We start from the raw sequence: 19,687 nt of genomic DNA, 5'->3' as shown, positions 1-19,687 counted from the left end.
ATGATCTCCAGATGGTAGAAGGCAGTTTTTGTGATTGAATTGATATGACTGTTGAGTCAGGTCGGAATCAATCAGAATACCAAGGTTTTGGACTTGGTCTTTGGTTTTTAAAGATAGAGTCCAGGTGTTATACTAACAGCAATTCTCTTTTCTTTATTGCCAAAAACAATTGTCTCAGTTTTGTTGTGATTGAGTTGAAGAAGGTTTTGGCTCATCTAGTTATTTATCTGATTTAGACAGTGGCATAATACCTCAATTGAACTGTAGTTATCTGGAGACGTTGCTAAATAAAACCATTGTTCGCATTACTTTTTTCATCTTAAATTGTGCTTGTATTTATATTTTCATGTCTTTGTTGTTAGAGTTATTGTTAATATATTTATTATGGACTTGCATCAAAGCCAAAGTATCATCCTTGCTTCGAAGAGTCTTTTCACAAGACGAGCTCCTACAAAGATGCAACAGTATCTTCCTCGAAGTGGCCAAGGACAACTCCATCATAACCAAAGAATGTGCCACATCACCAAAAACTGTACCTTTGTTCACTTCATCTGCTCACCCCTCCTTTTGACCTTGTGTTTTCTAAAAAAAAAAAAATAAATAAATAAAAAAAAAAAAAAAAAAAAAAAAAAGAGAGTACATGATAGGCTGGTTCAGAACGTGTTTGGAGTCTGTAACTGGCCAGTCTCTCACGTCCTCCTGATCAGGAGAAAGATGACTTTTTGTCTGTTATTTGTGCAATTATTCCAGCAAGTTAGGTGATAAACCTAACACTTTGTAAAGCACATTTAATCAGTTTGTTATTGAATTGTGCTATACAAATATTTAAACATTTTAATACATTTACTACGACACTTACAACATCACAATTTTTGGTCACACGATGATAAATATATTGAGTCTTAATGTTAGATCTGGAAACATGACAAATGTTTTATTATTTATCAAACAACATAATACATCAATGACAAAAGACTTCACATCACAATCACCGACCTGCAGTGATGCACGTTTAGATTTGTGATTCGAGGCCAGTGTGCAAAATAAAAAAATATAATTAAAAAAACATAATAGATCAAAGGAAACAAGTAGAAATACTGATTTGTGGTTGAATTGAGTCAAATACTTTACCAGAGTTGTTATACCTGGAATGCCACATACTATACTAACTTGGTGAAAAACGTAGGATCCCAGACTGGAATAGTTGTACTAGTTAGGTGCATTTTTGCTGTTTTTTCTTCAACTAACTTCTAAAACCGTTGCGTTCATCTTGGGCTACACTTTGACAGAGAGGTAATTCTGCACAAGAAAAACATTCCCGGGTTAACACTGCATCAATGACCATACCGAAATGTGACATTTTGCATGTACAGTATTTACTATTAAAGACCCACAAGTCAAAATGACAAAATTCCAACATCCAATGTGGGGAAAATGTTGACTTTGCTCAATCGAAGATGTGATATCCAACAACCAAATGGGGAGAGTTAAGGTTATGCTACACCAGGGGTCAGGAACCTATGGCTCGCGAGCTAGGTGTGACTCTTTTGACGATTGCATCTGGCTGTCAGATAAAAATATTTTTCATTGCTCATGTCCTGTTCAGGGCTGCAGTTTGCAGCAAAAGCAATTGTCCATTATTTTAATTGGATGATACTAGCTGACGTTGGCCGTTGATGGTTAAACAGATAAACGCCTCCTTTTGAATCAGTCTGCTCAGTCGTTAGCTCAAAGCTAACCCTTTGAAAAAGAAGATGGCAAAAAGAAAAAAGGTGATGAGCATTGTACATTTCGGGAAGAATGGAGCGAAGAATTCGCCTTTGTGGAGAGAGCAGGTTCTGCGGTGTGTCTAATTTACAATGACAAAATTGCATCTATGGAGCTGTCGAACGTAAAGCGGCCCTTCGACACGTGCAGGCTACCTTTGCATCAAATTAGCCTACGGGAGACAGCAGAAAGAAAGTGTGCCAAGAGGTACTGAGCAAGGTGCAAGCTTGCCAGCAGTAACTCCTCGTATGGACCCGGCAAGATGACTATAATTCTGCTAGCTTTTCTGGATCTTTAGCAATAGTGAGGAACAGAAAACCATTCACAGAGGGTGAGTTCTCTAAAATGTTCAAGCTGGATGTAGCCAAGGAACTTTATGATGATCTTCCAAATGAAGACAAGATAATAAATTGGACACAAGACCTGCCTCTGTCGGCAAGAACTGTTCATGACTGTACCATCGTTATGGCAAACATAGCGGAGGAAACGCAAGTGAAGGACATAAATGCAGCGCCGTTCTCTTCCCATTTGTCGCAGTTCAGCGTAATTGCAAGATATGCTGTTAATGACACAGTGCGCGAAGAAAGTCTTGCTGTTCTGCCAATAAAAGGGTCGACAAGAGGTGAGGGTTTATTCAAGTCTTTCATGGAGTTTGCTCAAGAAAAAAAAAAATCTACCTATGGTTAACTTCTCTCAGTGTGTACTGTGATGGTGCTCCATGTAGAGAGGGGGAAAACAAAGGATTTGTGGCACTTCTTCGTGAACATGAAAATAGACCCATCCTAAGTTTCCATTGCATTCCACACCAGGAGACATTTTGTGCTCAGATCTGTGACGGGCAGTTTGGAGAAGTGATTCGTGTGATCAACATTATTGTTGCCTGAGCCTTAAATGATCGCCAGTTTAAAACACTGCTGGATGAAATTGGAAATAACTATCCTGGACTGCATTTGCACAACAACGTGCGTTGGTTGTCGAGAGGTAAGGTGCTTAGCCGTTTTGCGGCTTGTCTGAACGAAATCTGGACTTTCCTTGAAATGAAAGGCATCGTGCATGCTGAGCTAGGCAAATATGAGTGCCTCCGTAAGTTTTAGTATCTCGTAGGTATGACCAAACATCTGAACCAGCTCAACATGAAAATGCAAGGCAGTGGAAATAATGTTATCCCTTCAACAAGCTGTGTTTGCTTTTTAAAATTAGCTAGAGCTCTTCATTACAGATCTTGAAACAGGTTGTTGACTACATTTTGAAAAACTGGGTTAGGGTTAACCCTAACCCTAACCTAGTTTAAAGATCCATGCACAGCAAGTGAGCTCATTCAAAACTTTCATCTCTGCCAGCCAGCTGGCTTCACATCTAGTCTCCTACAGTCCTTAAAAGCACGCTTTGGAAAATTTTGTGAGGACACTCGTCTTTTTAAGTTCATCACCCATCCAAACAAGTGTTCACTGAACGCAGCCGACTGAGTTACATTCCTGGTGTGTCCGTCAGAGATTTTGAAATAGAAGTGGCTAACCTGAAGGCCTCAGACATGTGGGTGAACAAGTTGAAGTCACTGAATGAAGATTTGCAAAGAATCATGCAATAGAAAAAGGACTTGGTGCGCCACATGTGGACAGAAATGAAAAAAACTCCAACATGAAGACCAGCTGATTCTTAAAACTTGGAACTTGCTTCCTGTCGCATACCACACACTGCAGCATGTGAGTATTGCTGTATTGACCATGTTTGGATCTACATACTGTATGCATGTGAGCAGTCATGCTCACGTCTTAAAAACATCAAGTTCAATCCACGATCACATCTAACAGATGAAAGTCTCAACGCTTGCATGAAGCTTAACCTCACCAAGTACCAACCAGACTACAAAGATATCAGCAAATCCATGCAGCTCCAGAAATTGCATTAATGGTATTATAACAACATTATTTAAAAGAATAAATTCAGAGGCTTATTATACTGACATTTAGTTGGATTCACTTTTAAAATATATGGCTCTCACTGAAATAAGTTTCCAAATATTTTGCTTTCATAGCTTTTTTAGTCAAAAAGGTTCCCGACCCCTGTGCTACACGGTTTCAATGGACAATGTAAATTTGTACAATTTGGACTCAGATCCTGCAACTGCTCGTTTGCAGTTAACGTTGAATGAACACATGGAGAAACACTTTGGCATAGAACTTCTCGCATCTTATGCAACGCATGCAGTACAAATGGTGCAAAAACAAGAAATGTGGGCCTGTCTACAAATACTGAAAGCGCAACTGGGTGACATTATGATGATGTGAACATTAAAAACACTGGATATAAAATCTTGCAAATTTTGCTGTCATTGCCCCTCGGTTAAAAACAAAAACTAACCAATACTCTTGAGTTCGTTCATTATACACATCCACAGTACCTTATCTCGTTCTTGAGTCTTCATCCTTCATTCCTTATTGCAATAGATATTAACAGCATATATAATAAATAGAAAGAAATGGAAAACATTGTGTACCAAGAGGAACTGAATTAAACTGTACTGCTTGGTGGAAATAAGGGTGTATATTTTTGTTTTTCACTTTTACCAAACAACATAGAGGCAAAGTCAAAAAGTTACTCGGCATATTGACTGTCTTGTACTAAACTGACTTCACAATACCAAAAAGCTTCAGCCTTGGAAGAGGAATTTTCTAGAATGCACATTGGTAACTTGTAATTTGCTTACACGGTTGCACCATGCGCCGCTTTGTTTTGTATAACCTTGAGATGATGGAAATAGAACTTAATGTATCTGGTGAATATAGACATACCAGCTTATAGTCACCACACAGTGTGTGTGTGTGTGTGTGTGTGTTAGAATGGTACCCACTGTTCAGATGCTTGCTTGTCATTATGTTTAAAAGTCATTTATGTTTTTCTGAATGTTTTAAATGTTCTGTTTTGTTTACAGTCTTTGCACCAAAGAAAAACCGAAAGTTAAATGTTTTGTTTCTCTCCAACTAACAATAGCTCGTGTATTTGCTAGATTCTCTGTGACCTTAGATCAGCCTGGGCTCGCATATTATTGCAGTTAAACTGGTAGATAAGATGATGAGCCTCATGTGAATGCAATTTGTTTAAAATGAATAAATGAACTGCTGAATGCAGTGATTTACAAACTTGGATTCATGATTCTGTCCATTTGTATGTTTGTTATTCTTCCTTGTGTTGTTTGATACTTAAATAAAAGAAGCTCCAGATGCTCGAGACACCAATAACCAGTTCCAGTTCATTTCATTTCAGAGGTAAGCTAAGCTAAGCTAAGCTAAGCTAAGCTAAACTAAGCCTTTACACCGAAAATGTGTTTTGGCAAAGAATTCTATCATGTCAAACACACGTGAGGTAGGTGGTGAGACAGCATTGACTTAAAGCATCACTTGTGAAGAATTAGATTGATTTGTCCTGACAAGGTAGCACTTTGAATACTTTTAGAGCTGCTTCATAAAGCTATGGTGGAAGTCAGTTTTTGTTATGAGGTTTGGGCTTTGGACACCAGTCAGTATCAGGATATAGCAGGCAGTGGACTGTTTTAAACCTGTTGAATGAAAAGCTTTTTATTTTTTGTTAATGCAGCATCATGTGGGAATATGTGCATTTTCCTTACCTTGTTGGGTCTTCAACCACTGAAAAGCCTCCAACAATGCTAACCACATTCCATCTATTCTCATAGCCTCCATAGCTAAGTGTCACCTATTGGGAAATAAAAACAAGCATCTGCTGAGTTTGCGTCCTCAAACTTAGACTTTAACAACAGTCTCAGGAATGTAGAATGTAGTGGTTATTTTTCAAATAAAGTCATGAACCTGCATATGTCCCCAAACAGTGTCGTTTTTAAATAATCACATGCTCCCCCTGAGACACACTTTATTTGAAGCCCCTCCCTCTCAGTCTATATCTGCTGCCCGGTACCAAATGGCCCGTTGCCCGGAACCAGTGGTGGGCAAGCATTGTTCGGCCCATTTCAATATAAAAAAGCCTCTTAGCGAGTAAATGATGAAAGTTGAGAAGTAATTTATGTATGCGTTTTCAACCAATTATCATAGGAAGTAACTTTTTGTATGGAGACTACGCCAACCTTCTTTGTGAGAACAGGCTAAGAACACAAACACACTGACCTGCTCCGATACAGTGTCTGTGGGAAGCTTCTGGAGATTTTCCAGATGGGAGTGGAAGAGATGTGTGTGTATTAATTTGACCTCCAGCAGAGCCTCAATAATGTAGCCGATGGTGCAATCATCGGGAAGTCGGATCTTCTCTGCGGTGCTGATGAAATTCCCTAAACTGAAACCACAAGAGACAGTTTCAGACTTCGACTTGATTGCCACAAGGACTTCCCTGCTTTGTAACATGGGCCATAATTAATTAGCACGGCACTAATTGTACAACCATTGCATGAACTGTGGGGATGGTAGGAAATAATTTTTGGGGGCCATTACAACTGACAACCGCATTTCTCTCACTCTCCTCGTTGACACAACAGCAGCAATAAATAAAATGGAAACAAATGAAAATGACTATCAAAGACATGTTGAAAATCAGTGAAAGACATCATCTAAAAAATGTATAAAATTTCCAGATTTTTCTCAAAATCATTTATAATCTACCTGGCCCACGGACTCATTTTCAATGCCAGACCTCGGCTGATACAGAAACCCGCTCCGCCGGTTGCAAACCAGAACTTGACTGACACCTGAAATGAGAAATAAATTCAATTTAAAGGAAACAAAAATTAACATTAAACCTAAAAGCATTGGTGCTAATGTGTGCAGCGCTTGTATAACAAAGATCTTCTTCTTCTTCTTTTCCTTTCGGCTTGTCCCGTTAGGGGTCGCCACAGCGTGTCATCTTTTGCCATCTTAGCCTATCTCCTGCATCTTCCTCTCTAACCGCAACTGCCCTCATGTGTTCCCTCACCACATCCATAAACCTTCTCTTTGGTCTTCCTCTCGCTCTTTTGCCTGGGAGCTCCATCCTCAGCATCCTTCTACCAATATACTCACTCTCTCGCCTCTGAACATGTCCAAACCATCGAAGTCTGCTCTCTCGAATCTTGTCTCCAAAACATCCAGATTTGGCTGTCCCTCTAATGAGCTCATTTCTAATCCTATCCAACCTGCTAACTCCGAGCGAGAACCTCAACATCTTCATTTCTGCCACCTCCAGTTCAGGTTCCTGTTGTTTCTTCAGTGCCACAGTCTCTAATCCGTACATCATGGCCGGCCTCACCACTGTTTTGTAAACTTTGCCCTTCATCCTAGCAGACACTCTTCTGTCACATAACACACCAGACACCTTTCGCCAGCTGTTCCAACCTGCTTGGACCCGTTTCTTCACTTCCTGACCACACTCTCCATTGCTCTGTATTGTTGACCCCAAGTATTTGAAGTCGTCCACCCTCGCTATCTCTTCTCCCTGTAGCCTCACTCTTCCCCCTCCACTTTTCTCATTCACGCACATATATTCTGTTTTACTTCGGCTAATCTTCATTCCTCTCCTTTCCAGTGCATGTGTCCACCTTTCTAATTGTTCCTCTGCATGCTCCCTGCTTTCACTGCATATCACAATATCATCTGCGAACATCATGGTCCAAGGGGATTCCAGTCTAACCTCATCTGTCAGCCTATCCATTACCACTGCAAACAGGAAGGGGCTCAGAGCTGATCCCTGATGCAGTCCCACCTCCACCTTAAATTCCTCTGTCACACCGAAGGCACACCTCACCATTGTTCTGCTGCCATCATACATGTCCTGTACTATTTTAACATACTTCTCTGCCACACCAGACTTACGCATGCAGTACCACAGTTCCTCTCTTGGTACTCTGTCATAGGCTTTTTCTAGATCCACAAAGACACAATGTAGCTCCTTCTGACCTTCTCTGTACTTTTCCACGAGCATCCTCAAGGCAAATAATGCATCTGTGGTACTCTTTCTAAGCATGAAACCATACTGTTGCTCGCAGATACTTACTTCTGTCCTGAGTCTAGCCTCCACTACTCTTTCCCATAACTTCATTGTGTGGCTCATCAACTTTATTCCTCTATAGTTCCCACAGCTCTGAACATCCCCTTTGTTCTTAAAAATGGGAACTAGAACACTTTTCCTCCATTCTTCAGGAATCTTTTCGCCCGCTAGTATTCTGATGAAAAAGTTGGTCAAAAACTCCATAGCCATCTCTCCAAATTGCTTCCATACCTCAACCGGTATGTCATCAGGACCAACTGCCTTTCCATTTTTCATCCTTTGTAGTGCCTTTCTGACTTCCCCCTTAGTAATCATTTCCACTTCCTGGTCCTTCACTCTTGCCTCTTCAACTCTTCCTTCTCTCTCATTTTCTTCATTCATCAACTTCTCAAAGTATTCTTTCCATCTATTTAACACACTACCGGCACCAGTCAACACATTTCCATCTCTATCCTTAATCACCCTAACCTTCTGCACATCCTTCCCATCTCTATCCCTCTGTCTGGCCAACCTGTAGAGATCCTTTTCTCCCTCTTTCATGTCCAACCTGGTGTACATGTCTTCATATGCCTCTTGTTTAGCCTTTGCCACCTCTACCTTTGCCCTACGTCGCATCTCGATGTACTACTTTCGCCTCTCCTCAGTCCTCTCAGTATCCCACTTCTTCTTCGCTAATCTCTTTCGTTGTATGACTCCCTGTATTTTGGGGTTCCACCACCAAGTCTCCTTCTCCCCTTTCCTACCAGATGACACACCAAGTACTCTCCTGCCTGTCTCTCTGATCACCTTGGCTGTCGTCGTCCAGTCTTCCGGGAGCTTCGGTTGTCCATTGAGAGCCTGTCTCACCTCTTTCCGGAAGGCCGCACAACATTCTTCCTTTCTCAGCTTCCACCACATGGTTCTCTGCTCTACCTTTGTCTTCTTAATCTTCCTACCCACCACCAGAATCATCCTACATACTACCATCCTATGCTGTCGAGCTACACTCTCCCCTACCACTACTTTACAGTCAGTAACCTCCTTCAGATTACATCGTCTGCACAAAATATAATCCACCTGCGTGGTTCTACCTCCACTCTTGTAGGTCACTATATGTTCCTGCCTCTTCTGGAAATAAGTGTTCACTACAGCCATCTCCATCCTTTTTGCAAAGTCCACCACCATCTGCCCTTCAAAGTTCCTTTCCTGGATGCCGTACTTACCCATCACTGCTTCATCGCCTCTGTTTCCTTTACCAATATGTCCATTACAATCTGCACCAATCACAACTCTCTCGCTGTCTGGGATGCTCAGAACTACTTCATCTAGTTCCTTCCAGAATTTCTCTTTCAACTCTTGGTCACATCCTACCTGTGGTGCATAGCCGCTAACCACATTATACATAACACCCTCAATTTCAAATTTTAGTCTCATCACTCGATCTGATACTCTTTTCACCTCCAAGACATTCTTAGCCAGCTCTTCCTTTAAAATAACCCCTACTTCATTTCTCTTCCCATCTACTCCGTGGTAGAATAATTTAAACCCTGCTCCCAAACTTCTAGCCTTACTACCTTTCCACCTGCTCTCTTGGATGCACAGAATATCAACCTTTCTCCTAATCATCATGTCAACCAACTCCTGAGCTTTTCCTGTCATAGTCCCAACATTCAAAGTCCCTACACTCAGTTGTAGGCTCTGTGCATTCCTCTTTTTCTTCTGACGCTGGATCCGGTTTCCTCCTCTTCTTTGTCTTCGACCCACAGTAGCTGAATTTCCACCGACGCCCTGCAGGTTAGCAGTGCCGGGGGCGGGCGTTGTTAACCCGGGCCAAGACCGATCCGGTATGGGATTCTTTAGATGAACGCTCATATTTGTTTGGCACAGTTTTTACGCCGGATGCCCTTCCTGACACAACCCTCTGCATTTATCCGGGCTTGGGACCGGCCTACAGATTGCACTGGTTTGTGCCCCCATAGGGCTGCATTGTATAACAAAGATCTTAAACTGTTTATTTTAAATTTGAATGCAGAATATCAATGTTGGTGTTAATGTAATGCTGCCTATAGTATGGGGGAACCCTAGTGCAAACAAAAATGATCGCATTTAAGCAGAAACACATTTGAGGGAAACTCATTATCAATCCATCCATCCATCCATCTATTTTCCTGCCACTTATCCTCACAAGGGTCACAGGAGTGCCGGAGCCTATCCCAGCTGTCAACGAGAAGAAGGCAGGGTACATCCTGAACTGATTGCCAGTCAATTGCAGGGCACATGGAGAAAAACAACAGTCACACTCACAATCACATCTAGGAGCAATTTACAGTCTCCAATTAATGTTGCATGTTTTTTGGGTTGTGGGAGGAAACCAGAGTTCCCGATGAAAACCCATGCAGACACACGGGGAGAACATGCAAACTCCACACAGGCAGGGCCGGGATTTAACCCGGGTTCTCAGAACTGCGAGGGCAACATTTTATAGGTGCTCCACTGTGCCGGCTGGAAACTCATCTATTAACTTTTATCGAATTGACTATATTTCTCATTCATAGTAGGTCTAAAACTCTCTTCAGGTTTAATTACTTACCAAGCCATTGCTCTTGACCCTCTCTGCAGCTTCTATAGGGTGGTCAAGACTGGGCCGACCAAGGTAAACATCCTGGCTGTGGTGAAAGGAAGACAGGAGTTGCAACAGGCTAGGTAGAATCACATAGTTGTCATCGTCCACGTGACAGAACCACCTAAAGTACACAAACTATTACTCAACACATTGTTGTTTGGGTCTTGTTCTCAGATCGAACTTCTTTGATCCCCCCCCCCTCCACTCACTTCTTCTGAGACTCAATGAATTTGTCATATTCAACAGACATCTTGCAGCAAAGAGCCTGTCGAGTATGAGCTGCAGAGCAGTTGGTGTTGATAATGTTTACGCCTATAAAAAAAAAGACATTAGAAAAGGTTAATTTCTTTTTAAATCTAGAAAATACATAGGTGACAAATCCAATGCTTTCATACGTGATACTTGTCTTTTTTGTGTCATCTGCAATGTGTTCCGGAATTTATTGGCTCATATTTGGCATATTTACCTGTTCTCATCTGCAGCTCCCTGTCGTCCCCGTCTGAGAATAAGTAGGTCTGGAAGAGACAATGATACATTGTACCAAACTGTCAACTTGTGGAAACACACACACACGCGCACACACTGCTCTTGTACAATCAGCCCATTGTTTACTCTGGATGGTGAGAAGCAGTGCTTGCAAAAGAAAAGCAAAGATCGGAGTTAAAATGATGCACAACAAACTGCATCATACAGAGGAATTTAGTCTTGAGCTTTTGATGAGTCCAGATAACTTAAAACTAAACATGAATACAATGAAGTTTTGGTGAGACCTTGACTATGTATTCTACAGCTGTGAACAGTCTACTACAAACTTTTGTCTTTCATGAAGTGGACAACCCCCCACTCCCCTCAAAAAAAGCACCTTTATTGAGCTAGTTTAGACAGCACTAAAGGATTAAGTCTCTCTGTTTTTCACTTTTTCCTTTGTACCCTCGCAACTTTGATTTGAATTGACCGGAAAAGGTCTTGAGCATTTGAGTCCAAATGTTGCCACTTTTTGACAAGATGGAGCACTAACAGAAGATGAAGACTTACTTTCTCCCCTTATCCAAGCACTGATTAGTTTCCTTATGATGGTTGGTTGATGTTAAGTCTTAAATTAGTGGTTGCTTTAATTTTATGTGTGAGGTGGACCATTGATTTAACTGACTGCAATGATGCACATCCTCTATTAAAGTGAAGGGAGTTTTGAAGAATATTTAGCTTAACATTTGCTTAGACTTGCATGGCAATAGTGTTCAAAAGTTATTTAAAATGATGTACACTAAATAAAGGCTCTAGGGTTGTAGGAGTTTGGGATCTGTAATGAATTATTCCAAAGACAAATACATTGAAAAATGATCAAAGTGAAGATACTGTATTCTGTTCCAGGTCACACTGTGTTTGAGGTTCCACTTCTCAAGTGAAAAAAGCCAGATAAAAAAATAAAACACGTGGCTGGGGTTAATGCTTTGATCCTGGCTGAGCTGAGGTTTTGTGAGGTATGCTAATATTGACATTTAGATGATGTGAGTACTTTCCACAAGCGTGAAAAAAATAAAAGGGTGGCTTATGTGCATGACACCGTAAACTGCCAATAAAATCCAGAAAGAAAAACATGCGTTGTTTTTGTATCATAACATTATTGTTATTTATTTATTTTTTTGGGTGCACTTCAAACTTTGGACAAAAGAAATAATAAATTGCGTATTATGCAAACATGAACTGTACTGCTTCAGAGGCTTACAAAGCTCACAGTTGAGGTCTTTTAGAACACGCCAACCCAGTAAAAGCTGACGTGTTGATACGATGAGCACATGCAGAACTGTAACCACTCTCGGGGGTGTGGAGTGGTTCAGCGGTTTCTTCCAAAACAGCTTCCTCTAAACACCAAAGTGTATTTATTTACTTAAAGCCCAAGTGTTGGCCCTATAAACATTCTAAAATAGATATTGTAATGAAAAATACATATAATATTATTCACTTCAATATCCATATGAAAAAATAAATGTGAGCGGAGAGCGCGTCATCCATGCGCAAAGTTGCAGAAGTGTCATTCTACGATATCCAAGTAGTCACCATATTGGCTGCCTCCTCTGTCCGTGACGTCACCCGGACATTCGCCAATGAAAACACGCGGTGCACCCTAACTATAGGAAACGAACACGTCCCTTATGACACGGAAGCTCTTTTTGAAAAGGACAACACCACACAACCAAGTGAAGTTCCCGGGTCAATATTACACTATTGTTTCGGGCCATATTCAGATGATATGCGATCACGGCCAAACCGCATCGCCGTCCGATCCACTTCCGCGGCGGAGATGAGCCCTCGCGGCTCATCGCAGCCGGCCGGTGGCTTATGAAAGAGCCGAGCCGTGCTGCTTTAGAGGGTTGTTGACAGACACCACAGTACTGAGCAACACAGTTGCTTTATGCGCGCACGCGACTCAGTGACGCATTCTCAGGTGGGTTCTTCAGAGCCGCGCCCGTCGTAAAGCCCGACGCGCAGCCTTCGCAGAAGCTGTGACCGTCGAACGCAGCACCTCTGGGTTAGGGTTGATTTTCGGCGCCATGGTGGCCTATAATGTAGCCGAGGCGTGCCGCTTTTAGAGGCTTGTTCACAGCCACCGCAGTACGCGATGAACACTATCGAGCCGGGGCGCATTAATGCGCACACAAGGTTGAGTTCTTCAGATACCCCGGCGTCCGCGCAGCAGCACAACGCCATCCAACGCGCACATTGACACATTTCATACACGGATATTTTGTTACTTTATGAGAGAGACCGATTACGTGGTCCGCTCCAAACTATTATTTTTTTTTTTAGTCGCTGAATACACCCTACCTGTTATTTGGAACCCACGAAGCTCTCGTCCTCTGCACCCGTGCAATCCATTTTTCACAATGAACAGGGCTTCTTTCAAATTTATGACGGGAAATTCCATTCTCCCCGAGTGTTCAAGCAATGTCCAGCAATGCAATGAGCTGGCAGTTTGGCTAACACGAAGGAACAACGAGCTACCTTCCCGCAGGTAAAACTAATGGAAACAAACGAGTCCGCTTGGGGGGCGCCACTGTCCTTTGCGTCACTTCCTGCTTCTTCTCAAAAACAAATCCCTTGAGAGGATTTTCATGGCGGAAGTTAAATAAAGCTGTATACATCAAAATCATGTTTTGTGGTGAAAAAAATACATGGGACCATATTGGCTGTGGGTTTTTCATGAATAATATACCAAAAATCATCCATTTCATGACAGTCGCACTTTAACTGGGGATCCCGAATGGACAACAGCAACTTTCAACACAGAAGTGGCCACTGTGCTTTATGACTACTTCAGCTTCGTGTGAAATTAATCAGACTACTTCAATCTAAAACCATTTTTTGACATTGAGGAGAAACAACTGAGCACAGAAATCCCACCTAACTTGCCAAAAGGCGGACGACACCCTGGATCAGGTCACCTTGCAATCGCAGTGTAACAGTGAAGGGCAAGGATGGTAATTCAAGCAAGCACTTTGTGTAGATACTGAACGTAATCAGTCAGTATACTGCTAATATCCCACACATTGATACTTCATGATTTTAAGATTAACCTAGGATAAACCTTTTTGTAATAAGTAAAATCATGTTTTCATCATTTGTGGTTAGAAAAGAACTGAATGTTCGATGTGCAACAATTACTGCACTATGAAAAGTTAAATTACTCACCTGTTCTTTTGCATGTGATATCCAGGTCTGAATCAGCAGCTCCAGTCTGGACTTGTGGTACTTTCTGGTGGTTTTAACAGCAATAAAAATGTCTTTTAATTCCAACAGGTCCCGTGATCTAGATCCAGGAAGTATTTGGCCTTGTCCATTTGGGATGGAAACTGCAACAGAGTTTTTTTCTGAGTACGTCCCTCTGTAGTCGTCAGTCCCAAAAAGTTCAGTTTCAACGGTACCATTAAACCGTCCTGAGCTTATATTCAACCCTGTGGCGTGATCTGTGCCCCCAGCAGAATTGGAGACTCTGGGAATCACACTATTATGCTGTAAAGTATAGACTGAGGTCTTGACTTGAGGTCGGGGTTGTGGCAGGTCCACCTGGCGAGCCGTGGGTTGGAGGGCTGGGATGAGCAACAGCAGGAGGCCGCAAAACATAAGAGAAAATAGGAAGCCGACCTTACTGACGGCCACCGACGCTATGTGCATTCTGGCGGCCTGATGGAGATGGTGCATCAGCCTCCAGGGCTGAAGCCACTTTTGATGCTGCCTCTTCCCATTCTCACTCCATCACACTGACTCTGCAGGAGTTGAGGTATTCAGTATAGTAAAGACGCTAATGGAGGATGGTGTTGAGAGTTTCAGTACTTTCGGCAAGTGTTGAATCAAGGCAACGAGAAAGTTATTGTTTGTTGAAGACGTTTCACCTTGAATCCAAAAGGCTTCTTCAGTTCTAAATGTGAGGTGTGGAGTCTCCCTATTCTTCGTGCCTTGGTGGGTGTCTTTCTTGGGAGTGGTCAGCAAGAGGATGGTGTTCCTGTTGTCTGGGCTGGTTAGTGAAATCACCGTCCTGCATACCAATCAGTGGTTCATTTGTCTTGTGGCAAAACTCTTGGTTAGGGCACTCTTCCTGTCCAATGAGGCAATCTTTAGGGGGAAATATTTTAGGACATTGTTAAAGCCAGACGATAGGTGATGGAGCAAATGTCCTTTTCTGTTTAGAGACACCCTTTCTAGTTTCATATTAATAGCTTCTTTTACACCTCTTTCAAACCAAAGGACTGTTTGAAAGAGGTGTAAAAGAAATTTATGTACGTTTAGAATGGCAAACAGATACCAAATTGGAAATTGGAATGAACGTTTGGTAAATTCACTTACAAACTCACAATTGGCCCAAAACTTTGAAACAAGTTTAAAAAAAATTATATATATATGTATATATATATATATATATATACATACACACACACACACACACACACACACACACACACACACACACACACACACACACACACAGAAGAAAATGAGTATTTGAACAACCTGCTACATTTTAAGTTCTGCAAATGATTTTTTAACAATTTATGTGTGACGCAGCTGAAAATAAGTATTTGAACACCTGAGAAAACCAATGTTAATACACAGTTACTGGTACAGTAGCCTCTGTTTGCAATTACAGAGGTCAAACATTTCCTGTAGTTGCTCACCAGGTTTCCACACACAGTGGAAGGATTTTGGCCCACTCCTCCACACAAATCTTGTTTAGATCAGACAGGTTTCTGGGCTGTCGCTGAGAAACACGAAGTTTCACCTCCCTCCAAAGATTTTCTATTGGGTTTAGGTCTGGAGACTGGCGAGGCCACGCCAGAACCTTGATATGCTTCTTACGGAGCCTTGGTTTTCCTGGCTGTGTGCTTCGGGTCATTGTCATGTTGAAAGACCCAGCCACGACCCATCTTCAATGCTCTGACTGAGGGAAAAATGTTGTTCCCTAAAATTTCACAATACATGGGCGCGGTCATCCTCTCCTTAATACAGGGCGTTCATCCCGTCCCATGCGCAGAAAAACACCCACAAAGCATGATGATACCACCCCCATGCTTCAAAGTAGTGATGGTGTTCTCGGGATGGAACTCATTATTCATCTTCCTCCAAAAACGGTGAGTGGAATTATGACCAAAAAGTTTCATTTTAGTCTCATCTGACCACAAAATTTTCTCCCATGAGTCCTCTGTGTCATCCAAATGGTCAGTGACAAACTTAAGACGGGCCTTGACATGTGCTGGTTTAAGCAGGGGAACTTTCCGTGCCATGCATGATTTCAAACCATGGCGTCTTAGTGTATTAGCAACAGTCATCTTGGAAACGGCGGTCCCAGCTCTTTTCAGGTCATTGACCAAGTCCTGTCGTGTAATCCTGGGGTGATTCCTCACCTTTCTAAGGATCATTGAGACCCCATTAGGGGATGCCTTGCATGGGGCTCCACTCCAATTGAGATTGACCGTCATGTTTAGCTTCTTCTATTTTCTAATGATTGCTCCAACAGTGGACCTTTTTTCACCAAGCTGCTTGGCAATTTCACTGTAGCCCTTTCCAGCCATGTGAGGTTGTACAATTTTGTCTCTGGTTTCTCTGGACAGCTCTTTGGTCGTGGCCATGTTAGAAGTTTGAGTCTTACTGTTTTTATGGGGTGGACAGGTGTCTTTATGCAGCTAACGACCTCACACAGGGGCATCTGATTCAGGATAATACATGGAGTGGAGGTGGACTTTTTAAGGCGGACTAACAGGTCTTTGAGGATCAGAATTCCAGCTAACAGACAGTTGTTCAAATACTTATTTGCAGCTGTATCATACAAATAAATTGTTAAAAAAATCATACATTGTGATATCTGGATTTCTCTTTTTCGATTATCTCTCACAGTGGACATGCACCTACGATGAAAATTTCAGACCCTTCAATGATTTCTAAGAGGGAGAACTTGAAATATAGCAGGGTGTTCAAATACTTATTTTCGTCCCTGTGTGTGTGTGTATATATATACATATATATATGGTACATAAACATGACGTGTGTTGACGTGACATATGTGTTGAGTACTGTGGCAGCCAAAACAATATTGTATCAAGAGTGGAGAAATAAAGTCTAGACAACCCTCTTCATATGTTAAAGTCTTATGTTATCATGAAACTGAGACCAAGGTAGATAGTTTCAAAACATGATCGACCATTAAATGTGACCAATTACATGTATAACTCCATCCATTTTCTACCACTTATCTAAGCTAGGGTCACAGGGGCAGTAGTTTTCGGGACACCCAGACTTTCCTCTCCCTAACCCCTTCATCCTGCTCTTCCATTGCAAACTGTACTGTACTGTGCATGTAATCAAAAACGTAAAAAAAGAAAGAAAAAATTTGACCTGTTTGAGCAAAATCAATGGTGTGTTTGGATTCAGCTGTAGTGATAATTTAGGTAAACACAAACAAAATAAATAATAATAATAAAAATAATAAATTTGCTGTTAACCAGCTTTATCTATTGATTCAGAATATCCATTTAAAGAAAATATGCATTTTTCAGTGGTAAGAAACGGACAATAAAGTAGTATTCAACTTCGTCAATCTTGAGTTTTTCCAAATAAAATGGATGTGTAATATCATAGTTTCGTTTTTTTATTTCTTAATGTAAACAGTGGTTACGTAAAATATACATGTATGGCTAGTGAAATATGTTAAAATGGCTTGTACAATCATACTAGACTCGTCAATTTTTCCCTTTAAGTATTTCGCAATTGTATCACTTCCTTTTATAATCAGCTGTATACATTTTGGATGTTGCTCTCGGCTTACCTATTTGGGTAAACAAAATTGTCAATAACGCATGAAAGGACACGATTGTCATTGATAAGTCCCTTTTTTTTTCTTTTTTTTTTTTTGCTTAATAATCGACATGTTTTACATGTTTCTCAACCTCGTATGCAGCTGTGCAAACTAAACCATGAGGCGCAATGGAAAGAGTAAAGTAAGCCTGAAAACATTCTTGGTAGGAAAGAACAGCGGTGGCACTTTACATCGCAGTTGGACTTCAAAGAAACTCACCATGAAATATCAGAGGATGCATCCGAGTTCCGCAATACGACCCAGGCAGGAGAATTGGATAAAGTGGACAAAGTTTAGCTAAGTTAGCTTACCGGAAAACAATCCTCAAGAGCGACTAAATTGGGAGGTAAGACGTGTTTTCTCTGTTGGGCTCGATTCTTCTCAATTTATGCTCTACGGTATGTTAAAATCTCTGGAACGGGTTTCTTGATCACAACTGCAGATTCTGTCGGAGTCATTGGAGTGAATACGATCATAAAAAAACAAAGAAAAAAAAGGTGGTTTCACTGCTCCCAATTCAGTATCAGAAATTTCATTAAGTTTCCATAACAAATCAAGTGTCGTTTCCGGTATTACCTTTCAAAATAAAATAACATTAAAAACCTTTGAACTCGGAATAACAATATACGTTTAAAATGATGTAATTAAACAGTATCACCCTGTAGTCTTATTAGGTGAATTGTCAAGAAATAATGTAAAATAGTATGGATTAGCAAACATAGGCAAATATATTTGCTCTTATTGCCTGTTTTAAATGAGTTCTTGCACACTAAAAATGATCCATGAGGTTAATTGTCACAGTTTAAAGTCAAAAGCCTCTTTAACAACACATTACAGTTTATTGTGCTTTTCGATACACTGGTGTTTTGCACCTCTTGCAGTATTTCACCTTTTCTATTAAAATGTTTTCACCTGCTATATTATCGGTCAGGCAGCACGGTTACCCTCACAGTTCTGAGAACCAGGGTTCAAATCCCGGCCCCACCTGTGTGGAGTTTGGGTGTTCTCCCCGTGCCTGTGCGGGTTTTCTCCGGGCACTTCGGTTTCCTCCCACTTCCCAAAAAAAATGCATTAATTGGAGAGTCTAAATTGCTCCGAGGTGTGATTGTGAGTGCAAATACTCGTTTTTCTCCATGTGCCATGCGATTGGCTGGCAACCAGTTCAGGGTATACTCCACCTTCTGCCAAATGACAGCTGGGATAGGCTCCAGCACTCCCATGACCCTTGTGAGGATAAGCAGCTCAGAAAATGGATGGACTTCATTTCACACACTTAAAAGTAAGTCGGGTCATGTTTATCAGGAAGAAAGAAAATCATGTTACAGAATGGCTAAACTAGGGGTCTGAAATTTTCATCATAGCTGCAAGTTGACTGTGGGGGAGATAATCTTAAAAGAAATTCCAGAAATCACGATGTATCATTTTTTTTAATGATTTATTTGTGTGATACAGCGGCAAATAAGTCTTTGAACACCTGAGAAAACCAATGTTAATATTTGTAACCCTTTTTTTCCCCATTTACAGAGGTCAAACGTTTCCTGTAGTTATTCACTAAATTTGCACACACTGCAGGAGGGATTTTGGCTCACTCCTCCATACAGATCTCTAGATCAGACAGGTTTCTGTGCTGTTGCTGAGAAACATGGAATTTCAGTTCCCTCCAAAGATTTTCCATTGGGTTTAGGTCTGGAGACTGGCGAACGGCAGAACCTTGATATACTTCTTACAGAGCCACTCCTTGGTTTTCCTGGCTGTGTGCTTCAGGTTATTGTCATGTTGAAAGACCCAGCCACGACCCATCTTCATTGCTCTGACTGAAGGAAAGAGATTGTTCCCCACAATTTCACAATACATGGCCACAGTCATCCTCTCCTTAATACAGTGCAGTCGTCCTGTCCCATGTACAGAAAATCACCCCCAGAGCATGATACTACCACCCCCATGCTTCACAGTAGGGATGGTGTTCTTGGGATGGAACTCATCATTCG

At 41.4% G+C, this 19,687-nt stretch overlaps 1 protein-coding gene across 2 annotated transcripts; it reads right to left on the bottom strand.

Annotated features, from left to right (window-relative positions):
* Positions 1-908: 908 nt before the first annotated feature.
* rfng (RFNG O-fucosylpeptide 3-beta-N-acetylglucosaminyltransferase) lies at positions 909-18,282 on the bottom strand. Of its 2 annotated transcripts, XM_061809694.1 has the most exons (10): positions 17,919-18,282; positions 14,746-14,965; positions 14,045-14,619; positions 10,821-10,869; positions 10,564-10,666; positions 10,322-10,475; positions 6,393-6,478; positions 5,904-6,069; positions 5,393-5,478; positions 909-5,323 (listed from the first exon to the last, which is right to left on the bottom strand). In XM_061809694.1, exons 3-10 carry the CDS (start codon positions 14,552-14,554, stop codon positions 5,248-5,250), a joined length of 1,230 nt encoding a protein of 409 aa, XP_061665678.1. In that variant the 5' UTR covers positions 14,555-14,619; positions 14,746-14,965; positions 17,919-18,282; the 3' UTR covers positions 909-5,247. The 2 variants fall into 2 exon arrangements, with proteins under 2 accessions (XP_061665678.1, XP_061665679.1); XM_061809695.1 differs by having other exon boundaries at positions 14,045-14,965; positions 18,011-18,282.
* Positions 18,283-19,687: the final 1,405 nt, after the last annotated feature.

Source organism: Syngnathoides biaculeatus, chromosome 22, assembly GCF_019802595.1.
Source record: "Syngnathoides biaculeatus isolate LvHL_M chromosome 22, ASM1980259v1, whole genome shotgun sequence".
Classification (NCBI taxonomy): domain Eukaryota; kingdom Metazoa; phylum Chordata; class Actinopteri; order Syngnathiformes; family Syngnathidae; genus Syngnathoides; species Syngnathoides biaculeatus.
The sequence above is the reverse complement of the archived record's forward strand: the minus strand, read 5'-3'. Positions and strand labels throughout refer to the sequence as shown.

Excerpts from the sequence above, each read along its gene's own strand:
- rfng (XM_061809694.1), bottom strand. The coding sequence starts at position 14,554 with ATGCACCATCTCCATCAGGCCGCCAGAATGCACATAGCGTCGGTGGCC. Across the intron at positions 10,870-14,044 it reads TATCACATGCAAAAGAACAG|ACCTACTTATTCTCAGACGG; the intron begins GTGAGTAATTTA and ends TGTCTCTTCCAG. Across the intron at positions 6,070-6,392 it reads AAAATGAGTCCGTGGGCCAG|TTTAGGGAATTTCATCAGCA; the intron begins GTAGATTATAAA and ends TTGTGGTTTCAG.